The sequence below is a fragment of the Leopardus geoffroyi genome, chromosome D3, assembly GCF_018350155.1.
Source record: "Leopardus geoffroyi isolate Oge1 chromosome D3, O.geoffroyi_Oge1_pat1.0, whole genome shotgun sequence".
In the NCBI taxonomy this organism is placed as follows: Eukaryota; Metazoa; Chordata; class Mammalia; order Carnivora; family Felidae; genus Leopardus; species Leopardus geoffroyi.
In genome coordinates, this window is record NC_059339.1 from 85,367,315 (window position 1) to 85,390,996 (window position 23,682).

Genomic DNA, 23,682 nt, shown 5'->3' on the forward strand with positions numbered 1-23,682 from the left:
AATTTTCGATTTTTGTGAATAATGTTGAGGTCACATGAAGCAAAGATGAGGAATGAATATCTGATTTGGCGATATTAAGATAATGTGTGATATTGACAAGTGGGATTTCTGTGGAACAGAGGACAAGATTCCCAGTTGAAATGGGTTGATGAAAGAATGGGATGGGAGGAAATAAAAGCAGTGAAAATAGACAACACATGAGATATACTGTCTCCTTTGCCATAGGAGCAAAGAAAGGGGGCATTACTTCATGGAGAAGGCAGTGATGATGCAGTCAGTTGCTGAGAGTGTACTGAAGGAAGTGACCCACACAGAGGAAAATTCATGTGACACCCTTGAAACAACCATGGCAAAGCTATTAATAATCCCATTTTATAGATGAAGAGACTTTCACATAAATTAAGTTTCTAAGGTCACAAGATGGTAAATGATAAAGCAAGAATTTGAAGTACTATTTATGTGGTTTCAAAGTCCATTCTTTTTTCTCCCCCATATCATCTGCTGTAGGCTGAACAATGCCTACACAACTTAATCTCTGGAACCTGTCATACCTTACTTCAGATGGTAAAAGAGATTTTACAGACATGATTAAGTTAAGCCTTTGAGATAGGGAGATTATCCTGGGTTATCTGGGTGGGTCCAGTGTAATCCTATAGGTCCTCATAGGAGAAGAGAGGAAGATGAGTGTTGGGGATAGAAGACCTGATGACAGGAATGAAGGGGTGGAGTGGTCTCATGAAGACGCCACTAGCCAAGAAATGCAAGGAGCCTCTGGAAGCTGAAAAGGGCCAGGAAATGATCCTCCCTTCAGCACCTCTGGAAGAAACCAGCCCCACCTACACTTGATTTTAGCCCAGTGAGATTTATTTTGGGCTTCTGGACTTCAGAAATAGAAGATAATAAATTTGTGTTGTTTTAGGCCATTAAGTTCATGGTGATTTTCTACAATGGCAATAGGAATCTAACTGACCACCCTTCCTATGTTAGTTAGCTATTTACAGAATTGTCTATTGCTCCTTAGTTCAAGTTAAATGTATTTTAGCATGTCAGCGTCCAATGATTATACTGAATCAGTAAATACTAACTACTGTATTAATTTTTTTATATGTTTCTTTATTTCTGAAGGAGAGAGAGACAGGGTGTGAGTGGTACAGGAGCAAAGAGGGAGACACAGAATCCCACGCAGGCTCCAGGCTCTGAGCTGTCAGCACAGAGCCCAACATGGGGCTTGAACTCACAAACTGCGAGATCATGACCTGAGCCGAAGTCAGATGTTTAACTGACTGAGCCACCCAGGCGCCCCCCAACTTCTATATTTAAAACATTGCTTTACTTGACTGTCATTACAAGGATGACAATCTTACACCACTTCTTGGGGGGTATATTTGAATCTTCTGAAGATTACTGTGACAAATATTTTGGGCATGAGGTCCTCAGTAGCCCTGGAGAGGAAGTAGCTACAAATCTGAGTGTTCCAAATTGCCTTTTGAACTCTGGGGAGTGTGGGTTTCTTAAACCTGGCCTTGTCCAGAAAATACAAAAATAAAAACTATCTTACCCCATCCCTTTTGGATGCTCTCTGCAACTTTTGATGAACCAGTCATCTTATCATTTGGGGGGAGTTGGGCTTTTTAAAGACTTCTCCTTTGATTTGATTTATAATTTAAAGAATGAATTTTAATCTCTACCACCAATATGGTCATAGGTCTTTACCCTGAAGATTAAATTTCAGATCACACATAAGAAATAAAACTTAATAAATAGTATCTTTCATGCCTTTATATGAGTATTACTTTGCTTTACTAAGAAGTAGAGTGAATGAAGCAAAGTATTTGGAAATATTATGCATAGGTATGGCTCACAGAAGTCTACACCCATCATAACATTTCTGCTTCTGATTCCAGTTTTTTCTCCTAGCTTTTTGATGTGGGATACACTTTAGCCAATTTGGATTATTAATGTAAAGAATGTACAATTGGGGAAATGAAACATACTTAAAGAATAAATTTTTTTTTTATTAAAAACTTTTATAACTGCGTTTCAAAAGTAAATATGACAATCATTTGGACTGTATTCTCCAAACTTCATTATTAAGTCTGTGAAAACTTTCCAGTCAGCTAACGCAGAGTAGTTGGCAGCTATGTGCGTTCCATCAAATGGGTGTGAGAAAATATTACTGAATCACACTGACATGAAAGGGCTTTCTCTTGTAACCAGATCTATGAAGAATTTGTGAGTTAGCCTCATACATTCTTTAAGAGCAAGTGTGAACACAGCAAATGGATTAGAAATTTTTCTTAGGAAATGCATAGGAAAACTGAAATGGCTTGTGGCTTTGTTTACTGAAACTCTGAAGTGGACATAAATATTGGAAAATGTCGATGGATTCAACATTACCGAAAATCTAATAAGTAGCTTTTAAATAAAAAAAAAAACCAAAAAATGGAAAACATAACACCGCTCCTTCAGCACTACCTGGTTTGTTGTGGAACTGGGATAGGAATTATTTTATAGGGTCATTCACTTTCACATTATAAATTAATAATAATCATAATTTTGAGTTGTTGGCTCTTTGCTCTTGTGGACTTTATTTTGATTTCTTTGTAACTAATATTTGTGGGCACAGTTACAATGTCCTTTAAATTCTTTCAGTTTTATGAAATTATACAAAATTATATTTACATAGTGAGGCATATTCCAGATTCAGGGTCACCTGTCCAACTTTGGAAAATGGTAGGATCTTTGACACAACCATGTTTTTTCAGTGTTCCTTCCAATAAAATGTGTACTCTGACTGTTAGCCACCTGGAAATAGCAGCAAGATTATTCTTATACGAAAATAAGATTCAACAGGGCTTTGGAGTTCCACAGCTAATAATTTCATTTTTTGGCATAAGGTCTCAGCAGATATCTTGGCTTATTTATTTGGTGCTATTACGTTGGATTAGATTGCATGAGAAAATTGGGATCATTTGTGGTTTTGTTCACTGAAACCTTGAAACTTAAACAAAAAGTTAAGAAATGCCCAGGAATTCAACAAGTGCCAGACTTGCATGCAAATAGGTAATAAATAGCATAGACTTTGTACATACAGTTAGAAGAAATATATTTAAAGTGTAAACTCCGATCTTAGATAAAATACCATTATGCTGCAATATTTGCTCACTTATGAGACATTTCAGGAATATTTCAAAACAGAACTTGCTTGAACCTGATTGATACCCTAAGTTCTAAACAAGAGTAGTTAAATTATTTTACATCCTCCAAGAAATTCTAAATTATCTGAACCTAAATTGGTAATTGGCAGGCAAAGCACTATAAAGCCTTCAAGATGATCAGCCTGCCAGAAAAAAGAAATTTTAGTTTTCCAAGCTTCATTACCAATGATACATTGGCACTTTAAAAAATAGAAATGGATTGTGGATTCTAGATCTTTCATTGTTCCTTTATTCGTAGTCCAAAGAAGTAAGATTGACCACTTTCTATGTCTGACCAATAAGGTTTTTATTTTAAATGTAGTTTTTTTGTACGTTTTGTTATTATTTTTGTTCTTTTTCTTCTTTTTTTTAATCTTTATTTATTTTTGAGAGAGAGAGAGAGAGAGAGTAAGAGCAGGGGATAAACAAAGGGAAAGGGAGACAGAATCCGAAGCGGGCTCCAGGCTCCAAGCTGTCAGCACAGAGCTGGATGTGGGGCTCAAACCCACGAACCATGAGATCATGACCTGAGCCGAAATCGGACGCTCAACCGACTGAGCCACCCAGGCGCCCCATGTTCTTTTTCTTCTTAAAGCATAGAAAACATTGCTATTGTCTGGGAAGGGCAGTAATTACATCAAGATATGATGTGGAGAGATTATTCTGTAATAGATTTTTATAAAGAAATGGAGGTAATTTTTTTATCATTGAGCATTATCTAAGAAATACATTGTTTTCTCAATTTTTTACTGAAAATCTAGACTAAAGAAAAGGCGTCATGCTGCCGTGAAACAGTGACACACGGCTTCAGCAACACTGGGGAAGGTTAAGATTTAGGACTCAAGGAAGAGTCAGCTTCCAAGGGCAGGGCTTGTCATATGAGTTCCATGCCAATTCTTTAAAATAGAGTTAATTTCGGGCCCCTGGGTGGCTCAGTCTGACGTCGGGTCAGGTCGGGATCTTGTGGTTTTTGAGTGTGAGCCCCGCACATGGGGCTCTGTGCTGACAGCTTGGAGCCTGGAACCTGCTTAAGATTCTGTCTCTCTCTCTCTCTCTGCCCCTTCCCCGTTCATGCTCCGTCTCTTTCTCTCTCAAAAAGAAACATAAAAAAATTAAAAATGAAGTTAATTTCTAATTGATCAGATAATGAAATTTATAATTTCATGATGATTCTTAGCAAACATAAATGTATTTCATTTTATTTAAAAAATTTTAATGTTTATTTATTTTTGAGTGAGAGAGAGATAGAGCGTAAGCAGGAGAGGGGCAGAGAGAGAGGGAGACACAGAATCTGAAACAGGCTCCAGGCTCATGACCTAAGCTGAAGCTGGATGCTTAACCAGCTGAGCCACCCAGGCGCCCCTAAATATGTGTATTTTAAAATGTTTACATTTATGCTTATACTACAATGCTTTTGGAAAATAAAGTTTCCAAGCTTTAAATAATGTACGAATTTATTCTATGTTATTTAGTTGCCTTTTTTTGTGCAAGTATTTCCTGCCTGTCTATGGCTCCAAAAGCTCACATTAACATCAACAAATATAGACTATAACTGCCTGTGTAATTTGTCATGGATTTTTAAAATATAAAGAACTTGAGGTCTGTTGAAATGGTATAATCTGGCCATTACCTTACTGCCTACACCCGCTGTCTCACATTTCATATTTAGTGTTCTCTTGCAAAACTATCCTAAAAAATATCTTAATTTTTTCTGCTTTAGGCACATTCAAAATACAGATTTTTAATACTAATCACTTGTGCATGTTTGACAGGCCACATTTTAAAATACAATATGGTGTTTTACTTTCCTGAATATTAAAAACTGATTTTTCTTTTTCACTTTTTATCAGAGTGTATGGCATCGTATCTAAAGTAACAACTGTTCTTAACATTATATTTTGAATCTGTATTAATGTATTTACGCTTTTCTTATGGCTTTTCTTAAGTTTATTTATTTATTTTGAGAAAGGGAGAGAGAGAGAGAGAGAGAGAGAGAGAGAGAGAGAGAGAGAGAATCCCAAACAGGCTCTTCACTATCATCACAGAGCCTGATGCAGGGCTCGAACTCACAAACCGTGACATCATGACCTGAATCAAAATCAAGAGTCAGACTCTTAACCAGCTGAGCCACCCAGGCACCCCTGCTTATGACTTTTATTAACATTATTGTGTATGCATTCGTTGTCTTATGCTTCTTAGGGGAAAAAAAAATCCAAGAAGGGTTTCATTTAGAATTCATTTCCTATAAGTTAATGGAAAGCAATAAGTATAAACAATAAAGCCAAAATCCCTTGATCAGGCAAAAATGCCCTGATAATGTAACTTCTGCCAAAAATGCTTTTATTTTTGGTCCACCTCATTCTTCAGATAATACATAAGATGTCGGTCACTTCAGAGAGACTTCTTTGAGTATATAGGTATGTGTTGAATCATAATACACCGTTTATTTCTTTCAGAGAGAGTTATAATTTGTGATCGTTAGATTTATTGCTTTTGCTTATTAACAAGGTTCCAGATTGGCAGCACAGTGTGATTGCACAAAGGAGAAAGTTGAGGTTTGTGCAGGGGACAGACACGCCAGGGTGGCTGAAATCATGGATCGTGGATGCAGCATGACAGAGAAGGGGCAACAGGGATGCAGAAGCCCCAAACTTACAGTTCCTTTAAGTTATGAGGAGGTTAAATTCACTCAAAGCACAATGTCAGGGATCACTTGACTAACTGTGCTGTGATTTAATGGGAGATATTGGAGCACAGAGCCTAGCGCGGGGCTGGAACTCACGACCCGTGAGGTCATGATCTGAGCCGAAGTCAGATGCTTAACCAACTGAACCACCCAGGCGCCCTGATAAATCTTATTTATCTGTTGATATCCCTGTTTTTTGAGTATGCTGTCTCTCTTTCAAAAGAGAGAAAAGAAGCTGAAAAAAACAATGTTACATGTCCAGAGTGACATATTAGTGACTTGGATAGCACTGAGGAAAACTGTCCCCTTGCCTAAGAGACAGATGGGTCAGCCAGCCTGCAGGCATTTTTCCATTTAACAGTCACCAGAACTGAGATACATATTTCTGTCTCCCCTTACAGGTAAGGATAATGAGTCAAAGGCAATTTATATAATTTGTCCAAGATCATCCATGTAGAAAGTGGGAGAATCAGAGCTTGAATCAATAGAGTCTGGATGGAGCCCAATGTCTTATACATTAAATGTCTCTTTAGTGAGAGATAATGTTTAGTAGTAATATTTATACATTTTGGACCCATCATATTTTATTTAGTTAGTTATTTAGTACCTTAAAAATACTTGTAGTCATCATGGTAGCCTGATTAAATGAACATTTTTAACAGCTTGATTGAGCTATAGTTAATACAAAATATTGCACATATTACATATATATATATATATATATATATATATATATATATATATATATAATTTGATGAGTTTGAACATATGCATGTGTCTGTGAACCCATCACCAATAATCAAAGTAATAAACATGTCCGTTACCTCCAAGAGTTTCCCTGTGCCTCCTCCCTCCTTTTTGTGGTAAGGACAATGCAAAATTTAGTGTAAGAAACTAGAGTCAATAGCATTAAAATATTTTCTCACGCATCAAAGGCTTTGTGCTACAACCGCTGACAAATCCTTTCACGGTCATTGAAATAAAACATGCATACATACAGATGCACATACATATAGGGAAAATGAATGCTTAACTAGATACACATAAGGATTCAATATCCCCATTTACAGTTACTTGAGAAACACTTTAGAACAGGAAAAACTATTCAAGTTCAAGGACTGAATGATTAAGCCCAACTCAATTTTGTTTAGTCAGATGTGAAAAAATACATAGTTAATTGGTAGGCAAGGTCTCCACATACCAGAATCCAATTATAGAGTCTTCAAAACACTAGTGAAATAAAAGTTAATGAGACATTTTTAAAGACATTACAATTTTATGATACTGATTGATTTTGAAAAATAGCAAGGATAAATTTAAGTTTAATATACTGAAATAAATTTTCTGTCTTCACTTTGGAATCCCAGCCAAAAGAAGTATCATTAAATAGGGAATAATGGAGATTAATATCCATATGATATGTGAACATATATATAAAATATTTGTGTGCTTCTAACTAAGAATTCCTTTTTTATTTTCTTTTTTAAAATTGGTCTTGGTTTACCAGTGGTCTAAGAAATTTGGTGAGCTATATTATCATTGCCCTCTGAATTACAGTAAATGTAGGGAACAGTTTCTCCAAAGCAGCACTAACTCAAATGTGATTGGACATATACCAATGCTAACAAAAATAATTACAACCATGAATCTATATTATTGTAAGTATTATAACAAGGAGTGAATTGTTTTGGCACCTCTACAGAATACTTGTTAAAATGTGTATTTTTCTTGCAACTGAAAAGGATATATATTTAATATTATAATAGCTTTTTCTTCAGGAAATAAAGACTTATTTTGTAAGTTGTTAGTATAATGAAACCCCTTCGATTGATTAAATGGATGGTTCATAAGGAGATAGTTTATGATCTGTAACTATATAAAAAAGCAAATAAAAAATGAGAGGAATTAATGTCATGTGCATTAAATGTCACTTATAACAATAAATCTTACTTGATAATAAAAGTGGGTAATCTTATACAACCACAGACCTTTATTAATTTGTAGATTAAGCTGCCTGTTTTAAGCATTTATTTTAAAGAAAAGGTTCTATTCACTGTGTCATCAATATAGCTATGTTGCTATATTGAATAAAGTAATGGGCGTACATACTGATAAGAGGGTCTACTCTTACCAGTTAATTTGCGTTTGTTATTATATGGCAAGCTGTTTGTAATTTCTTTATAAAGCTTTGATGTTTTTAAGACTGTTCAATGTTATCTGTGCTGTGAGGCGTCTTCATTTCTAGGAGACAGTTCAAGACTTCTGAGTATCTCCTGTATATGGTAGCAACCTAACACTGATATGACACATAGTATGTACTGAAGAAAGATTGATTGAATAATTAGTGTGAACACGTATTTTTATTTTTATGTGCTTGTATTGCCCACTGAACTACAAAATCTTTGAGGATAAACCCCATGTCTTATTCATAGTATTTGTGTAGAATTTATCATTATATTAACCGTAGGATAAAAGTGGTTCATCTATCAGTCTCATGTCATTTTGACTGCAAGTGGCAGAAACTCAACAATGACAGCTTAAGTAAAGTCAGGTGATGATTCTCACATGGCAAGAAAACGAGAGGTGTGCATTCTAGATTTCATGGCATAGCTCAGTCACTAAATCAAGCTCTTTTCATCTCTGTTCCACCGATTTAAATGTTATAAGGGGGCTGTGACACTTGCCTTCTTCCAGAATCATGTCCTTGTTTTGGCGGGAAGAAAACAGAAGAAAAGAGTTTCTCAATCTGATTTTTTCATGTTTTTTAGATGGGAAACTTCCCTGGCCGACTTCCCTTCAAATCTCAGCTAGAAGCAGGTCCTATGCTGTCTTGAGACTAGTGAATGGTCAATGAGATGGTAATGAGACTCTTCCGAATTCCATCATGGAAGAGTTAGACCAATCATGATTTAGCCTCAGGGATTGGAACACACATTAGAATATTTAGCCCCTGGGCTTCTCCTCCCGGAGATCATAGATTCCACCTTCCACTTAAGCAGGTTGTGGCTAAATTAGCACAGAAAAGAGGGTCACTGAGTTGTTAATGGACAATCTGTGTTATAGTAGATATTACCTGTAAAGAACTGGATTTGTTAAAATGAATTATTCATGTCATGTGCTATCCTCAATTGCTCTTTATATTTTTATTTGTGTTCACTTGGCAATATTTCATATGAGCAATTTCTGTTTCTTTCAGGGTAATTATAAATGCATTAGTTCTATATTTTTAGTTATAGTGGAAAGAAAAATCTGCAATATTGAAAGATACATTGTTTTCATCAGCTTTCTTTTTTAATTTTTTATTTTACCATTTATTTATTATTGACAGACAGAGAGAGACAGACCGTGAATAGGGGACGGGCAGAGAGAGAGGGAGACACAGAATCCAAAGCAGGCTCCAGGCTCTGAGCTGTCAGCACAGAACCCAACGCGGGGCTCGAACTCACGAACCGTGAGATCGTGACCTGAGCCGAAGTCGGACGCTCAACTGGACTGAGCCGCCTAGGCGCCCATCACCTTTCTTTTTTAAATGTCCATCTTGCTCTTACAATTGCAAGGGCAATTCAAATGTTAATTATGTTTTCTGTCTTCTCTTAGACCTGAAAAGATAAATATGAATTTAGATTCCATTCATCGGTTAATTGAGGAAACACACATCTTCCAGATGCGGGAGCCGTCAGTTAAACCACCTTGTGACATGTTAGCACCTGCTTCATCCCCCAAGGACACTTGTCCTTCCTGTTTGCCACATCAGGGACAGCAGTCACGTGCCGCTCACAACTTCTGCTCTCACTCCTGTAACACCAGTGAGTGGAGTATTTGCGAAGAGCTTCGCCTGAGGGAACTTGAAGAAGTCAAGGCCAGAGCTGCCCAGATGGAGAAGACCATGAGGTGGTGGTCAGACTGCACTGCCAATTGGAGAGAAAAATGGAGCAAGGTTCGGGCCGAAAGGAACAGCGCCAGGGAGGAAGGAAGGCAGCTCAGAATGAAATTGGAGATGACGATGAAAGAATTGAGTGCACTGAGGAAGAAGCAGAGTTTGCCACATCCAAAGGAGGTATTAGAAACTTCCCAGGACCTGAGGTATCCTACTTTCATGGAAGTGCCTTCTGCACAAAGAGACCCATTTCACCTTGGTTCGCAAACGTGGGAGTCTATCAGAGAGTGTCCGGTAAAAAGAGAATTTCCTACAAAGGAGAACCTGGATAGTAAGGTAAGAAAAACACCCACAGAGGAACCAGAGATTATGTGCACATTTGAATGCCCTCTACAGTAATGGAGAGGAAAAGGAAAATGGCACACTCGTTGGTTGTGGTTTTCCAGAAACCCGAGTTATTCGTTTTATCTCCTTAAATAGCATCAGTTTATATTGTTACCCCTTTGTATTTAATTCCGTCTCTAAAAATATAAAACATATCTTGCTCTTCTATAGTTCTATCTAAACTTTTAAGCCTTCCTGTGATATATGGGATTTATGGTAGATGTAACCTAGGTTACATTGTAAATGAACAATTTGCAAAGACTGAAATATATTTTATCAGATGGTAGAACATAGAAGGGAAAAAGGAAGCTTGAGGAATGCTAGTTAAAGTTCAGTCGTATACCTCTTTAGAGACTGATAAAGAAATGAAAAGAGGAATTTGATGCTGAATCATAAGATTTGTTTCCTTCCATAACTATGTTTTCTTTATGATTTTTCTACACTAGATGTAAAAATTTAACAATTACTGCTTTATGTTTTTTTCAGGAAGAAGATTTGAATATTGACCAGTTAAAATTAAATGCAGAGATGAAACTCAGTCTTAACTGTCCTGATTCATTAAAAAATGTTGTTTCTGAAAACAGTACACTGAAATCTGCATTAAGACCACAAGCAATAAACCTGCCTTTGGAGAATAAAGTGCCTGAAATTTCAGCTTTGCAGGTACATCTGGATGAGTTCCAAAAGGTTTTATGGAAACAAAGAGAGTAAGTGCTAATCATTGTCCCCCATTAACCAAGTCTGATTTTCAAACTTATTAAAATTAAGTCTACCAAACTGGCCATTTGATAACGTATTTTATGCAAAATTAGTCATTAAGTACCAATATTTAAAATATGAGTTTGATATTTGTATGTTTTTCGAACTTTTTAAAATATTAAATAGTTAATATGTAAATATTAAACAACACACTGCTTCACAGGCATTGGGCCAAATAGGAAATCAAACAGCAAATCAAAATATACCTCAAAACGTGAGAAAAAGAAAATACAATATTCCAGAACCTATGGGTTGCAAAAACAGATGTTAGAATGTAACTTATGCTATAAATGCTTGTATTAAGGAAAAAAGTGCAGGGACACCTGGGTGGCTCAGTAGGTTAAGCACCAAATCCTTGATTTCGGCTCAGGTCATGATCTCATGGTTCGTGAGTTCGCACCCTGCATTGGTCTCTGTGCTGACCGTGTGAAGCCTGCTTGGGATTGTCTCTCTGCCTCTCTCTCCCCCTCTCTGTACCCTTCCCCCACTCACACTGTGCCTCTCTCCCTCTCTCTCAAAATAAATTAATTAATTAATTTTTTAAAAATTTCAAATAAACAACTTAATATTATACCCCAAGGAACTAGTAAAAGAAGAAACTTAGCTGAAATTTAGTGAAAGAAGGAAATAACAAAGAAAAATCAGAAATAAATAAAATAGAGACCAGAATGAACAACGGAACACTGAAAGTAATGAGCAATTTTTCTAAAAAAATAAATGAAATTGGCAATGCTTTAACATTAAGAAAAAAAAAAAAGAGAACACTCAAAAACCAAAATGAGAAATGGAAGAGAAAATATCACAACAGATAACTACAGAGATATAGACTGTGCTAACAGATTACCATAAGCAAAATTAAAAAAAAAAAAAAAAAAGATAATTCCTAAAAATGCACAGTATTGAATCATGAATCTTGAATCCAAGAAGTAGGAAATCATCTCAGACCAATAACAAGAATGAAAGTTGAACTGGGAATCAAAAATCTCCCAGCATAGAAAAGCCCAAGACCATATGGTTTCATTGGTAAATTCTGCCAAACGTTAAATAAATTTAATGACAACCTTTATCAAAATCTTACAAATAATGGAATAGAGGGAATACATTCAAAATCATTCCATGACACTAGGTCAACCCTGACACCAAAGCATAATAAAAACAATACAAGAACAAAAAAGTCTAGTTGGTCTGATATAAGAATTACTACTGTTTCTTTTGACGTTCATTTGCATGATAGATGTTTCTCCCTCCCCTCACTATCAATCTGCAGGTGTCTCTAGGTCAAAAAAGAGTCTTTTATAGACAGCATATAGATGGATCTTGTGTTTTTATATATTCTGACACCTGTGTTTTTGAATAGAGCATTTAATCTGTTTACATTCAAAGTAATTATTAATAGATAGGTATTAATAGCCGTAAACGGCTTAAGACCCTTACAACAGAGAAAAGTGTTACAAGAGAATTAGAGATGGAGAGTGAAATAAATGAGATCGGAAACAGGCTTGACGAAATGAACAGCAGGCTGGAAAAAATCAGAGGAACAAATTAGTCACCTAGAAGACAAAATAGTAGAAAATGATGAAGCTGAAAAAGGAGAGGAAGACAAATTATGCAACATGAGAATAGACTTAGGGAACTCAGTGACTCCATCAAAAGTAATAACATTCATATTATAGGAGACGAGGAAGAAGAGAGAGAAAAGGGAGAAGAAAATTTATTTCAAAAAATAATAGCAGAAAACTTCCCTAATCAGGGTAAGGAAACAGGCATCCAGATCCAGGGGGCACAGAGAACTCCCATCAAAATCAACAAAAGCAGCCCAAAACCAAGACATTCTGTAATTAAATTTGCAAAATATAGTGATAAGGAGAAAATCTTACAGCAAAACAAAATAAGTCCTTAACTTACAAGGGAAAACCCATAGAGCTGGCTGGAGTTTTCTCAACAAGCTTGGCAGGCCAGAAGAGAGTGGCATGAGATTTTCAAAAGTGCTGAAATGGGAAGAATCTGCAGCCAAGTTCACTCTATCCAGCAAGTCTATCATTCAGAATAGAAGAGATAAAGAGTTTCCCGGACAAAAACTCAAGGTTTTTGTGACCACTAAACCAGCCCTGCAAGAAATATTAAAGAGAACTCTTTGAGCGTAGAGGGGAGACCAAATATGACAAAGACAAGAAAGGATCAGAGAAAATTTCCAGAAACAATGACAAAGCAAGTCATTTTTTGGCTTGTTAGTTTGTAGTTTTTATCATTCTTTTTTCATCATCTTGTTTTCATCATCTCTGGCAGATTCGCCTTAATTATGTTTGAGTTGTTAATGTACATAGCTAAAACAGCCAGTGTACTTTCTAATTTTTACAGCATTAGTAGACTTCAGCTAGTCAATAAAAATGAAAAATATACTGATATTTATAAGGGACAACTCAAAATTTGAGAGTTACTGATTGCAGAAAAAGGATGCTTTATTCATTGACCATTAGTGGTCTAGAGCAAAGAGCACTAGACTTGAAATTAAATGACCTGGTTTTCGCCTTGGATCTGATATATTCAGCGACATGATACTGGGTTAGCTGAGAGTGTGCTGTTGACTCCTTTGTAAGGAGATGGATGGTCGTGCCTATGTCGCAGTTATCTATTGTTTCATAACAAACCTTCCCACAAAATGGTTAGTGTTGAAACAACAATCACCATATATTCTGTTCATGAAGCTAGAGCATGGTTTTGTGTGGACAACTCATCTGTCACTACATGAGGCTGCAGCCGGGATGGTTCAAGGCTGGAGATGACTGAATTGTTGGGGGCCAGAATCATGTGAAGCCTCCTCTCTCACGCTCCTATCTGGTGGCTGACTTTGGTTCTCCCCTGGGGTCTTACGTGGAACACCTGCAGGTGCCCTATCCATGTGGCCACTTTGATTCCTCACAGCATACTGGCTTGGTTGAAAGTGGACGTTTTAAGAGCACAGAGAGGGGCGCCTGGGTGACTCAGTCGGTTAAGCATCCGACTTCGGCTCAGGTCATGATCTCATGGTCTGTGAGTTCGAGCCCCAGGGCGGGCTCTGTGCTGACAGCTCAGAGCCTGGACCCTGCTTCAGATTCTGTGTCTCCTTCTCTCTCTGCCCCTCCCCCACTTGTGCTCTGTCTCTCAAAAATAAATAAATGTAAGAAAATTTTTTTTAAAAGAGCACAGAAATATATGGCATTTTAATGACCTTGTCCCAAAAGTCACTTAGCATCACTTCTGTCTTCACTGATTTCTTTTTTTTTTCCTTTAATGTTTTTATTTATTTTTGAGAGAAAGAGAGACAGAGCATGAGCAGGAGAGGGTAGAGAGAGAGGGAGACACAGAATCCGAAGCAGACTCCAGGCTCTGAGCTGGCAGCACGGAGCCCAACACAGGGCTTGAACCCATGAGCAGTGAGATCATGACCTGAGCTGACGTCAGATGCTCAACTGACTGAGCCACCCAGGCACCCCCTGCCTTCACTAATTTCTTGTGAGGATCAAGCACAGGTAATGTCTGGGAAAGTGACTATTAGTGCAGGTTACTTGGTATGATGTTTTTGTTGTTGTTATTCCTTCATGATCACCTTAGGCAATTATTAGCATTGTGTGGAATATTTGATACACTTTAAAATGTGGTCCCAAAGTCTGAAAATAAGTATTTTCCAGTCTCTTTAGTTATAAGACTCTTAATGGGCAGAAAAAAATGGAAAACAATAAGTATGAATAGAATTCTATACATTATATAATGGTTTCAATGTTCCCGGTTTAAATGGATGAATGGATTGGAATAGTGACTACTCACACACAAATATTTCACAGATACTATAAGCCCTTTATCTGCCATTCTTTTTCTGTCAGCCAGAAGTTTCTCATTAGTCCCTCTGAAATTTATTCCCACCACTAATACCCTTTTCCAGATGCTTTGTCTACAACTTACCATATGAAGAGATTGTTATAATACAATCATGATACAATCGACGGTAATAATATACCTGAGTGTATAATAAAAACTTCTTATTCTACCATCAAGTATAAATTCCTAATAGACGTAATCAACATTAGTAGAAAGGAGAAAAAAAACCGAATTAAATTTTAGGCACGGCCCCCTATTAACATTAATTTTATCTGGAGCTGAGTCTCAGTCAAGCTCTAATCTCTCTGTTTTATTTCCTGAAGGATTTAACTTGTTAGTGGTTATAGACTTCTCTCACACCCACTCACAATGTTACTTTACTGACAAAATGTAGTACAGACCATACGGAACAGCTGTTTCCTACATGTAAACTCCCTGAGGGGCCGGTTTTAATGATACACACGAGTATTGCTACACTCCGACTCACATACACATACACATACATATATATCTGACTTCCTTGGAATAAGTTAACCATCTCTCTAGTACACAAACTCTTCGGTTCTCCACAACTTGAATATATAAGCCATAGACAGGCCAGAAAATAAGGGGGAAAGGGGACCTCTGATTCTACTTTGTCTCTTTAGTAAACAATCCCGTGGGCGTTATGTGTCCATGAATCAACATTAGCATGAAGTCCGCATGAGGCGATTGCAAAGCCTTTTTTCTATCACAAGAGAATGTTTCCCAAGGATATAGTATATAGTGTTGCTATAAATCTATCTAACTCTTTAAATTCTGCCTCCTGGAATCTCAGCAAGTGGATGGCTGGCGTGGAGAACGTGTGAATGTAATTTTGTCTACGTTCCCAGCTAGTGGGAAAATTCCCCTGACTAGAGCGCAGGAATCCGCCAAGAGAACTCAGGGGATCATTTCCACCACTCTCACTATGGAGAGCCTCCTTATCAAAAGCAAGAAACTTTCCTCTATTATTTGTACTCTGAGTACCGTTCGCTTTTATGAAAATAATGATCCAGTATCTGGAACCTTCTCGTGTGTTGAGAATTTGTACATTTTTTGATCTCTTAAACTCTTCCCAGATAGAAAATTTGAGGTACAGACAGGAACCTAATCCTTTTACCGAGCTAGGTGTACCTAGACCTTTCGGGAGAGGAACTTTGGCAATCTTAAGTAAGGGAGACCATGAGCTCTAAAATAGTTTAATGTTTAGAACCAGTTCCCAAATTAAACTGCAGAGGGCACCTGTATCCCTTAGCAAATGCTCTGTGTTATTTAAGCTGAGCTATAATCAATCCTCCTTCTCAATTTTATTTCTTAGTTTATTTTCTATATAAGAAAAGTAGTATGCTTCAATTATTTTGCTTTGCTTCATTAAATTGTGTGGGTTTTTTCTCAATAAAATGAGACTGAAAATCTTAGCGGGATTACATAGATTCCTGAATGAACACAATGAACAAATTGTCATGCAAGTCTGGTTAATGTTATGTAATGTAATATTGTTAAAGATTAGACAGTCAGGCCTACTTATTTATTTACTATTACTAATGGCATATGCAGTAAACACATCTGCCTTTTTAAAACAGTAATGTGTGGTGTGTATTCCTTTATTTATACATACATATTTATTTTTCTAGCTGTATTGAAATATAACTGATAAAATTTGTGTGTATTTAAGTTGTACAGAGTGATGGGGTTTTACTGTTTTTTTAAGTTCTTATTTTAAGTCTAGTCAGTTACCATAGAGTGTTCTATCAGTGCAGCTATGCAGTATAGTGATTCAGCAATTCTATATGTCACCCTGTGCCCATCCCAACAAGCACACGTGATGTACTACTATACTCTGTGAAATGATTACCACAATGAAGCTAATTAACACATCTATCACTTAACACTGTTACTAATTTTTGTGTGTGGTGAGACCTCTCATGAGGTCTTAGCACATTTCACATATGCAATATGATATTGTTAACTACAGTCTTCATGCTGTACATTCGATTCCCAGAACTTATCGTTCCTTAACTGAAAGTTTTGATTGACATCTCCTAACTATCCCCACTTCCCAGCTCCCGGCATTCACCGCATTCACCATTGCACTCTCTGTTACTATGAGTTCAACTTTTTAAGATTCTGCATATAAATGAGATGATATAGTATTTGTCTTTCTGTGGTGGCTTATTTCATTTAGCCTAATGTCCTACATATGTACACACACACACACACACACACACGCGCGCGCACATCTCACATGTTCCATGTCCATTTGTAGATGGACAATTGCTTCTATATCTTGGCTTTTGTGAATATTGCTGCAATGAACATGAAGGTACAGATGTCGCTTTGAGATACTTATTTCCTTTCCTTGAGCTATCTACCTAGAAGTGGGATTGCTAGATTATAATGATAGTTCTATTTTTAATTTTTTGAGGAACTTGCAGACCTTTGTCCATAGGGGCTACACCAATTTACACTGCACCCCAACAATATCATTTCAACTACACTCTTACCAATCCTGGTTATCGCTTGTCTTTTTGATAATAGCCATTCTAAAGTGTCGAGGTGTTATCTCACTGACGTTATGGTTTGCTTTTCACTAATGATTACTGATTTAAGCACCTGTACATATGCTTGGCCATTTGTATGTCTTCTTTGGAAAACTGTCTACAGGTCCTTTGCCCATTTTTTAATTGTTTGGTTTGCTTTGGTTTGGTTTTTGTTGTTGTTTGGTTGGTTGGTTTTTGCTGTTGAGTTGTTTGAGTTCCTTGTGTATTTTGGATATTAACCTGTGGTCAAATATATGGTTCCCAAATATTTCCTCCATTCCATAGGTTGCCTTTTAATTTTGTTGATTGTTTCTTTTTCTGTGCAGAAGCTTTTTAGCTTGATATACTGCCACTTATTTTTGCTTTTGTTTTATATGCATTTGGTGTCAAATCCAAAAACTTGTTGCCAATACCATTATCCAGGAGTTTTTTCCTTATGCTTTCTTCTAGGAGTTTAACATTTTCAGTCTTATATTTAATCCATTTCAAGTTAATTTTTCTCTACTTTTGCAACTGTTTTTTGTTTGTTTGTTTGTTTGTTTTTTACTCTATAGTACCTTTTGTGTTTGGGTATTTCCTTGCTGAAGGAAATTGAGTCTACTTCTCTGCAGAGACTGCAACATTGCTAGTAAGTCTCAACTTGAGTCTCCCTTGTCATTAAGGCACAGACACTTGACATAGGAACAGCTTTTCAGATGTAGCCACCTAGACTTTTTAGCAGAAGCTAATGCTCCAAGAAGCAAGTGCTCGGAATCCATCCTGATGAGGGAGGAGGCTGCGGCAGTAACTATGTCTTGATCCCAGAGGCAGCAGTGGTCTCTGCTCTCTGGTGAAACTGTCCCACACCTGGAGTTGATGGTATTGAGGTCATGCTGGTTGTCTGTGCCTAACTGGTGGCCTCAATGACATGCTGATGGGAAGATTGCTGTGGCTACATCTTCATCAGACGCTTAATGGATGGAGCCACTCAGGTGCCCCTACAGTATTTTTTAAATTCATTTCTTTCCTGAGGCACCTGGGTGGCTCAGTCGGTTGAGTGTCCAACTTCGGCTCAGGTCATGATCTCCCAGTTTGTGGGTTCGAGCCCCGCGTCGGGCTCCGTGCTGACAGCTTGGAGCCTGGAGCCTGTTTTGGATTCTGTGTGTGTCTCTCTCTCTCGCTGCCCTTCCCCTGTTCGTGCTCTGTCTCTCAAAAATGAATAAACATTAAATTTTTTTTTTAAATTCATTTCTTTTCTACTTAAATTATATATGGATATTTGCTAAAAGGTGCTAAAAATGCTCCAGGATATAATTATAAATACTTGGGAGTAGAATCACAAAATGGAAAATATGTTGCTGATTAAAAGCATATTTTAAAACATTTTAAAATTATTTATAGTGGATACTAACTCTACATTTTGGATTAATAGAAAAACTGGTTTCTAGATGTTATTACAGGTTAATTATTTTTGCCTGGCCAAAACACTTCACATTAATAGACCTTTAGGAAAATACTTACCACATATTTTACAGTGAAATTTCACACAGTTCAAAAATGATTAATATTTATTCCCAAATATTAATGTTTCATGAATTTTCATCCTTGAAAAATATTTTGGTTAATCTTGTTTTCTATATATATGTTCAAGTTGTATACCCAATTATTATGGGATTGTGATAGTTAACAAAATATGAAAATATTGCATAGAAATATCATATCTTTCCATAAAAATCATCTTGGTTCACACAATATCTTTTAGTTCTGCAACTTTTATATATTTTAGCAGTTAGATTTTTAAAAGTTTATATCATCGGATATAAGATACTACATTTTTTGCTGAGCTTTATATTATTATATTTAGAAGAATTTGTGCATAAAATATGCAGTATCTTTTAGAGTAAATTAGGATTTTTCTTTGCCTTCCTGTAGTTCAAATGGCATGCTGATAGTTTAAATTTCAATTATAAATTTAATTGTATAATTAATCAATTTTGAAAATCTCTCTAAAATATATAATAAATTGATTAGGCCAGAAATTAAGAATTTAAAGGGTGCCCTCTGCTGCATAAATTTAAGTGTACAATGTCCATATGTCCTTCAACTTTGCTTGCATTGAGTCACAAAATATTTTTTGATGAATGCATATTAAAATATCCAAGTATCACATTATCATTAAGTACGTTTCTATAAATTGCCAGTCTGCTGCCTTCCCTGACTAAATGGTACCATTTTACATAATAAAAATGCATAATTTTATTTCAGTGAGCCATAAATATAAATTACTGTATTTAAGATGCATACTTAAAGAGATAAATAATACTACATTTTAAATGTTACTAATTTGTCTTAAATAAGGTAATAGGAATTTTCATTTTAATATACTTGGGAAAATTATATTATTTTTATTTCATGAACTGGCTTTGACTACTTGTTATAAGTCTAGATGTAATCTAGATATAATCATATCTTTAGAATGCATCTATGTTTCACTGTAACTAAGATGAAATGTTTAATTAATATGTAGTTTGAAATGCTCTTTTTGAACCTCTTATGAAAACCTTAAAGGAATATTTAACCCAATATTTTTGGTGGCATTTTTGAAGATCGACATTTATTCAGTAGTAATAATGAATCATTTTTGTGTTAATGTGAGCTTTTTCTGCTCATGTTAGCATTTGATTTATTAAAGTGTAATGTTAAAAACTGACAGTGATCTGAACATGTATGATTTTGAATTCATAAAATTTAAAATGTAGACTTTTCTCAAATTTTCAAGTAAATTTTTATATTATTCTACTGAAAATTTTTGAGAATATAATATTTTGATAAATAACTTGGGTGTCCTTAGCTGGCTGGGTCTGCTTTTCTATCAGGATTTTGGGCTGAGGTTGTTAATCTGGATCTGTAGACATTCATAGGCAGTGTTCATAGGACCTAGACTTTTTTTTTTTTTAATTTTTTTTTTTTTAACGTTTATTTATTTTTGAGACAGAGAGAGACAGAGCATGAACGGGGGAGGGTCAGAGAGAGGGAGACACAGAATCCGAAACAGGCTCCAGGCTCTGAGCTGTCAGCACAGAGCCCGACGCGGGGCTCGAACCCACGGACCGCAAGATCATGACCTGAGCCGAAGTCGGCCGCTCAACCGACTGAGCCACCCAGGCGCCCCGGACCTAGACTTTTATATTGAGTCCTTTTGTTGGTTAATTTTATATATTTGCTGTTAATAAGAGATTTAAAATTATAGTCTTATTAACGGTGAGGATGTTTTCACAACCTGAGTCTTCTGAGGTTAAACTCTAATTCTGAGACGTTCTCTTCAATTCCATGGCTTGGTTCATGCAAATATAGTTATATAACTTTTTTTTTTTTCAACGTTTATTTATTTTTGGGACAGAGAGAGACAGAGCATGAACGGGGGAGGGGCAGAGAGAGAGGGAGACACAGAATCGGAAACAGGCTCCAGGCTCTGAGCCATCAGCCCAGAGCCTGGCGCGGGGCTCGAACTCACAGACCGCGAGATCGTGACCTGGCTGAAGTCGGACGCTTAACCGACTGCGCCACCCAGGCGCCCCATAGTTATATAACTTTTTAATGAGCTGCTTATCCATTCATTGGATTAAACTATTTATGACCTAATTCTATTTTGAATTATTTTCATAGTGTTGCTTCCTGGAAGATTCATATTTCTCATAATTATGTAAATGGCATTCAATTTTGATTCTGGGTGCATCTTTTAGATCTGTGAATATGTTCTAAGATCCTTCTAGTGACATTATCATGGAACTAGACCCGAGTGTGTGCATTGGTTAATTAAAATTACGATAAGGTTGTAACGAACAGCCACAAAATCTCAGTGGTATACAACATTCAGACTTTATTTAGCTGGAGTCTGTGAGCCAACTAACGGCTGACTGATATTGACTGGACTCTGCGGGGGAGCAGGGGAGACTGGTTATGATCCATATCTCTCCTACCCCCACTGGGATCAGTGAGTCTGCATTGGTATGTACTTATTGCTGTAGCCAAAATATAAGAGGGTAAAACCTCTTATTGTATAAATTGTATAAACACGTTTGAAGGCTCGGCCACATGGTGCCCACTAGCATTCCACTGGTGATATCATTCACATTTTCCATTTTCCAAAACACTGCAAGTGATGATTTCATCATGTGTTTTCACTACTAAATAACACATATCACTATTTTTCCAGCTGCTTATGTTTTATCACCATTTTTTCAGCCTCTGCCCACAATCTAGTCCTGAAGTTAAGTCTACATATTTTTCATTTTTGTTACTGTAGCATCCCCCTCCCCTTAAGTGTCATTTTCTATGTCAGTTATCTTTTGCTGCGGAAAAAACAAACAAAACAAAACAAAGCACACACACACACACACACACACACACACACACACTCTTCAGTGTCGTAAAACAACTATTCTTTTTGCCCATATGGGTACAAAAAAGGTGGGGTCAGCTGACCTCCACTTGACCAGCAGGGCTTGGCTCAGTGGTAAGGCTGGGCTCAGATCTGCTTTATGTTTTTATTTGGGGACAGCAATTCCCGAGGGAAAACTCTTTTCACAGTGATGGCTGAAGCATAAGAGAAGAAGCCCAACCACACAAATTTTTTTCAAACATCTGCGTCTGTCATATCTGCTAATATCCCATTGTCAAAGAAGCAGGGGTTGAGGAAAGCAATTCTGTCCACGGGAGTAGAGAAAAGAGATTGAACATTATTAAGCACTAATCTAATGCACCACACAAATGAGGATTGTCCATCTGCAAAGGTCAATATATGCTAATTACGACCCGTAGTAAACAATTATTTTCAGTGACTCACTCTGATAGACATATGGGCATACAAAAAATCGATAATTGAGATATTAAAGGACCAGATTTCAATTCTAACTGAGTCACTTGTTCTACAAATGGACAAATTAATGTCAATTATTTTAAATAAAGATCCCAGTGAAATTGCTTCATTAAACAAAATTGCAAATATTTAAAAAGTATTTTTATAGCCCCAGTAAATAATTGATTTCTTAAAATTATTATGTAGACTCCTTGTCATTTTCTGTCATATCAAAGGATTCTTCATTCATGTATAGTCACAATATGAAGCTGGATAGAAGCCATGTTAAAATTAGAAATATATATATATCCTCCTATACAAGGAGCAATAATATGAATGAGATAATGAGACAAATGCATGAATAATATAGGAGAAAGCGGGCAGAAAGTTAAATATTTTGATACAGGCAAAGCCAAATTAAATATGTTTAACCTACTCTAATGCTAACTGACAGAATAAAAAATTAAACCAAGTTTTATTCAATGTTTGTAATTGTTAATAAGCTGGAAAAGTTTTCCTGTGATTACAATGGTCATATACAAATATAAAAATTATGAAAACAGGAAATAAAAACACTGTGTTCCTAAACTTGTTTTTAAATTGTAAGCCTGTTTTGCTTTTAATTCTTTATTTAGAAAGCGCTCATCTTTGGAAAAAGAAATAGAACGACTGGAGTCAGCTTTGTCTGTATGGAAATGGAAATATGAAGAACTGAAAGAATCAGAGCCAAAAAATCTGAAAGAGGTATGCAGACGTACAGTGTTGAGAAAGAAATGAAACTGCCAGTTTTCTCTGTTTAGATGTGTAAGCCAGTGGGCAGAAACCTCCACAAAGAGGAAAGGTTTAAAAATTGAATTTCCGGGGCGCCTGGGTGGCGCAGTCGGTTAAGCGTCCGACTTCAGCCAGGTCACGATCTCGCGGTCCGGGAGTTCGAGCCCCGCGTCAGGCTCTGGGCTGGTGGCTCAGAGCCTGGAGCCTGTTTCCAATTCTCTGTCTCCCTCTCTCTCTGCCCCTCCCCCATTCATGCTCTGTCTCTCTCTGTCCCAAAAATAAATAAACGTTGAAAAAAAAAAAAAATTTAAAAATTGAATTTCCTCCATAAGAGGGGTATTTGAACTTACATGCTCATGTGAACTCGGTCAGACTCAGCCCATAAGAAATCTTGTTCTAAACAGATGAACATATGGGAAAGAACATAGAGACAGGGGGAAGCCAAGCATAAGAGACTCTTAACTGTGGGGGAAACTGAGGGCCGATGGAGGGAGGTGGGTGGGGGATGGGCTAGATGGGGGATGGGCGTGAAGGAGGGCACCGGTGATGAGCATGGGGTCATATGTGTAAGTAATGCATCACTAAATATGATTCCTGAAACCAAGATTACCCTATATGTTAACTAGCTAGAATTTAAACAAAACTTTGAACAAAAAGAAAAAAGAAATCTTGTTCTAAATAACACATATTTTCAGTGATCAGCCTGACAGCATTAATTATCCATTCCAGGAACTTGTGAGGGGACTCTGCTAAAG

At 36.7% G+C, this 23,682-nt stretch overlaps 1 protein-coding gene across 4 annotated transcripts in view; it reads left to right on the plus strand.

Moving 5' to 3' along the window:
* The window catches only part of CCDC102B (coiled-coil domain containing 102B), a 202,801-nt gene that overhangs the window by 99,594 nt on the left and 79,525 nt on the right, over window positions 1-23,682 (plus strand). For all 4 annotated transcript variants that reach the window (XM_045458885.1, XM_045458881.1, XM_045458882.1 and 1 more), the window contains 3 exons: window positions 9,481-10,096; window positions 10,631-10,851; window positions 22,792-22,900. In XM_045458885.1, the coding sequence (XP_045314841.1) occupies window positions 9,497-10,096; window positions 10,631-10,851; window positions 22,792-22,900 (930 nt within the window). In that variant the 5' untranslated portion in view covers window positions 9,481-9,496. The remainder of the gene's footprint in view (window positions 1-9,480; window positions 10,097-10,630; window positions 10,852-22,791; window positions 22,901-23,682) is intronic.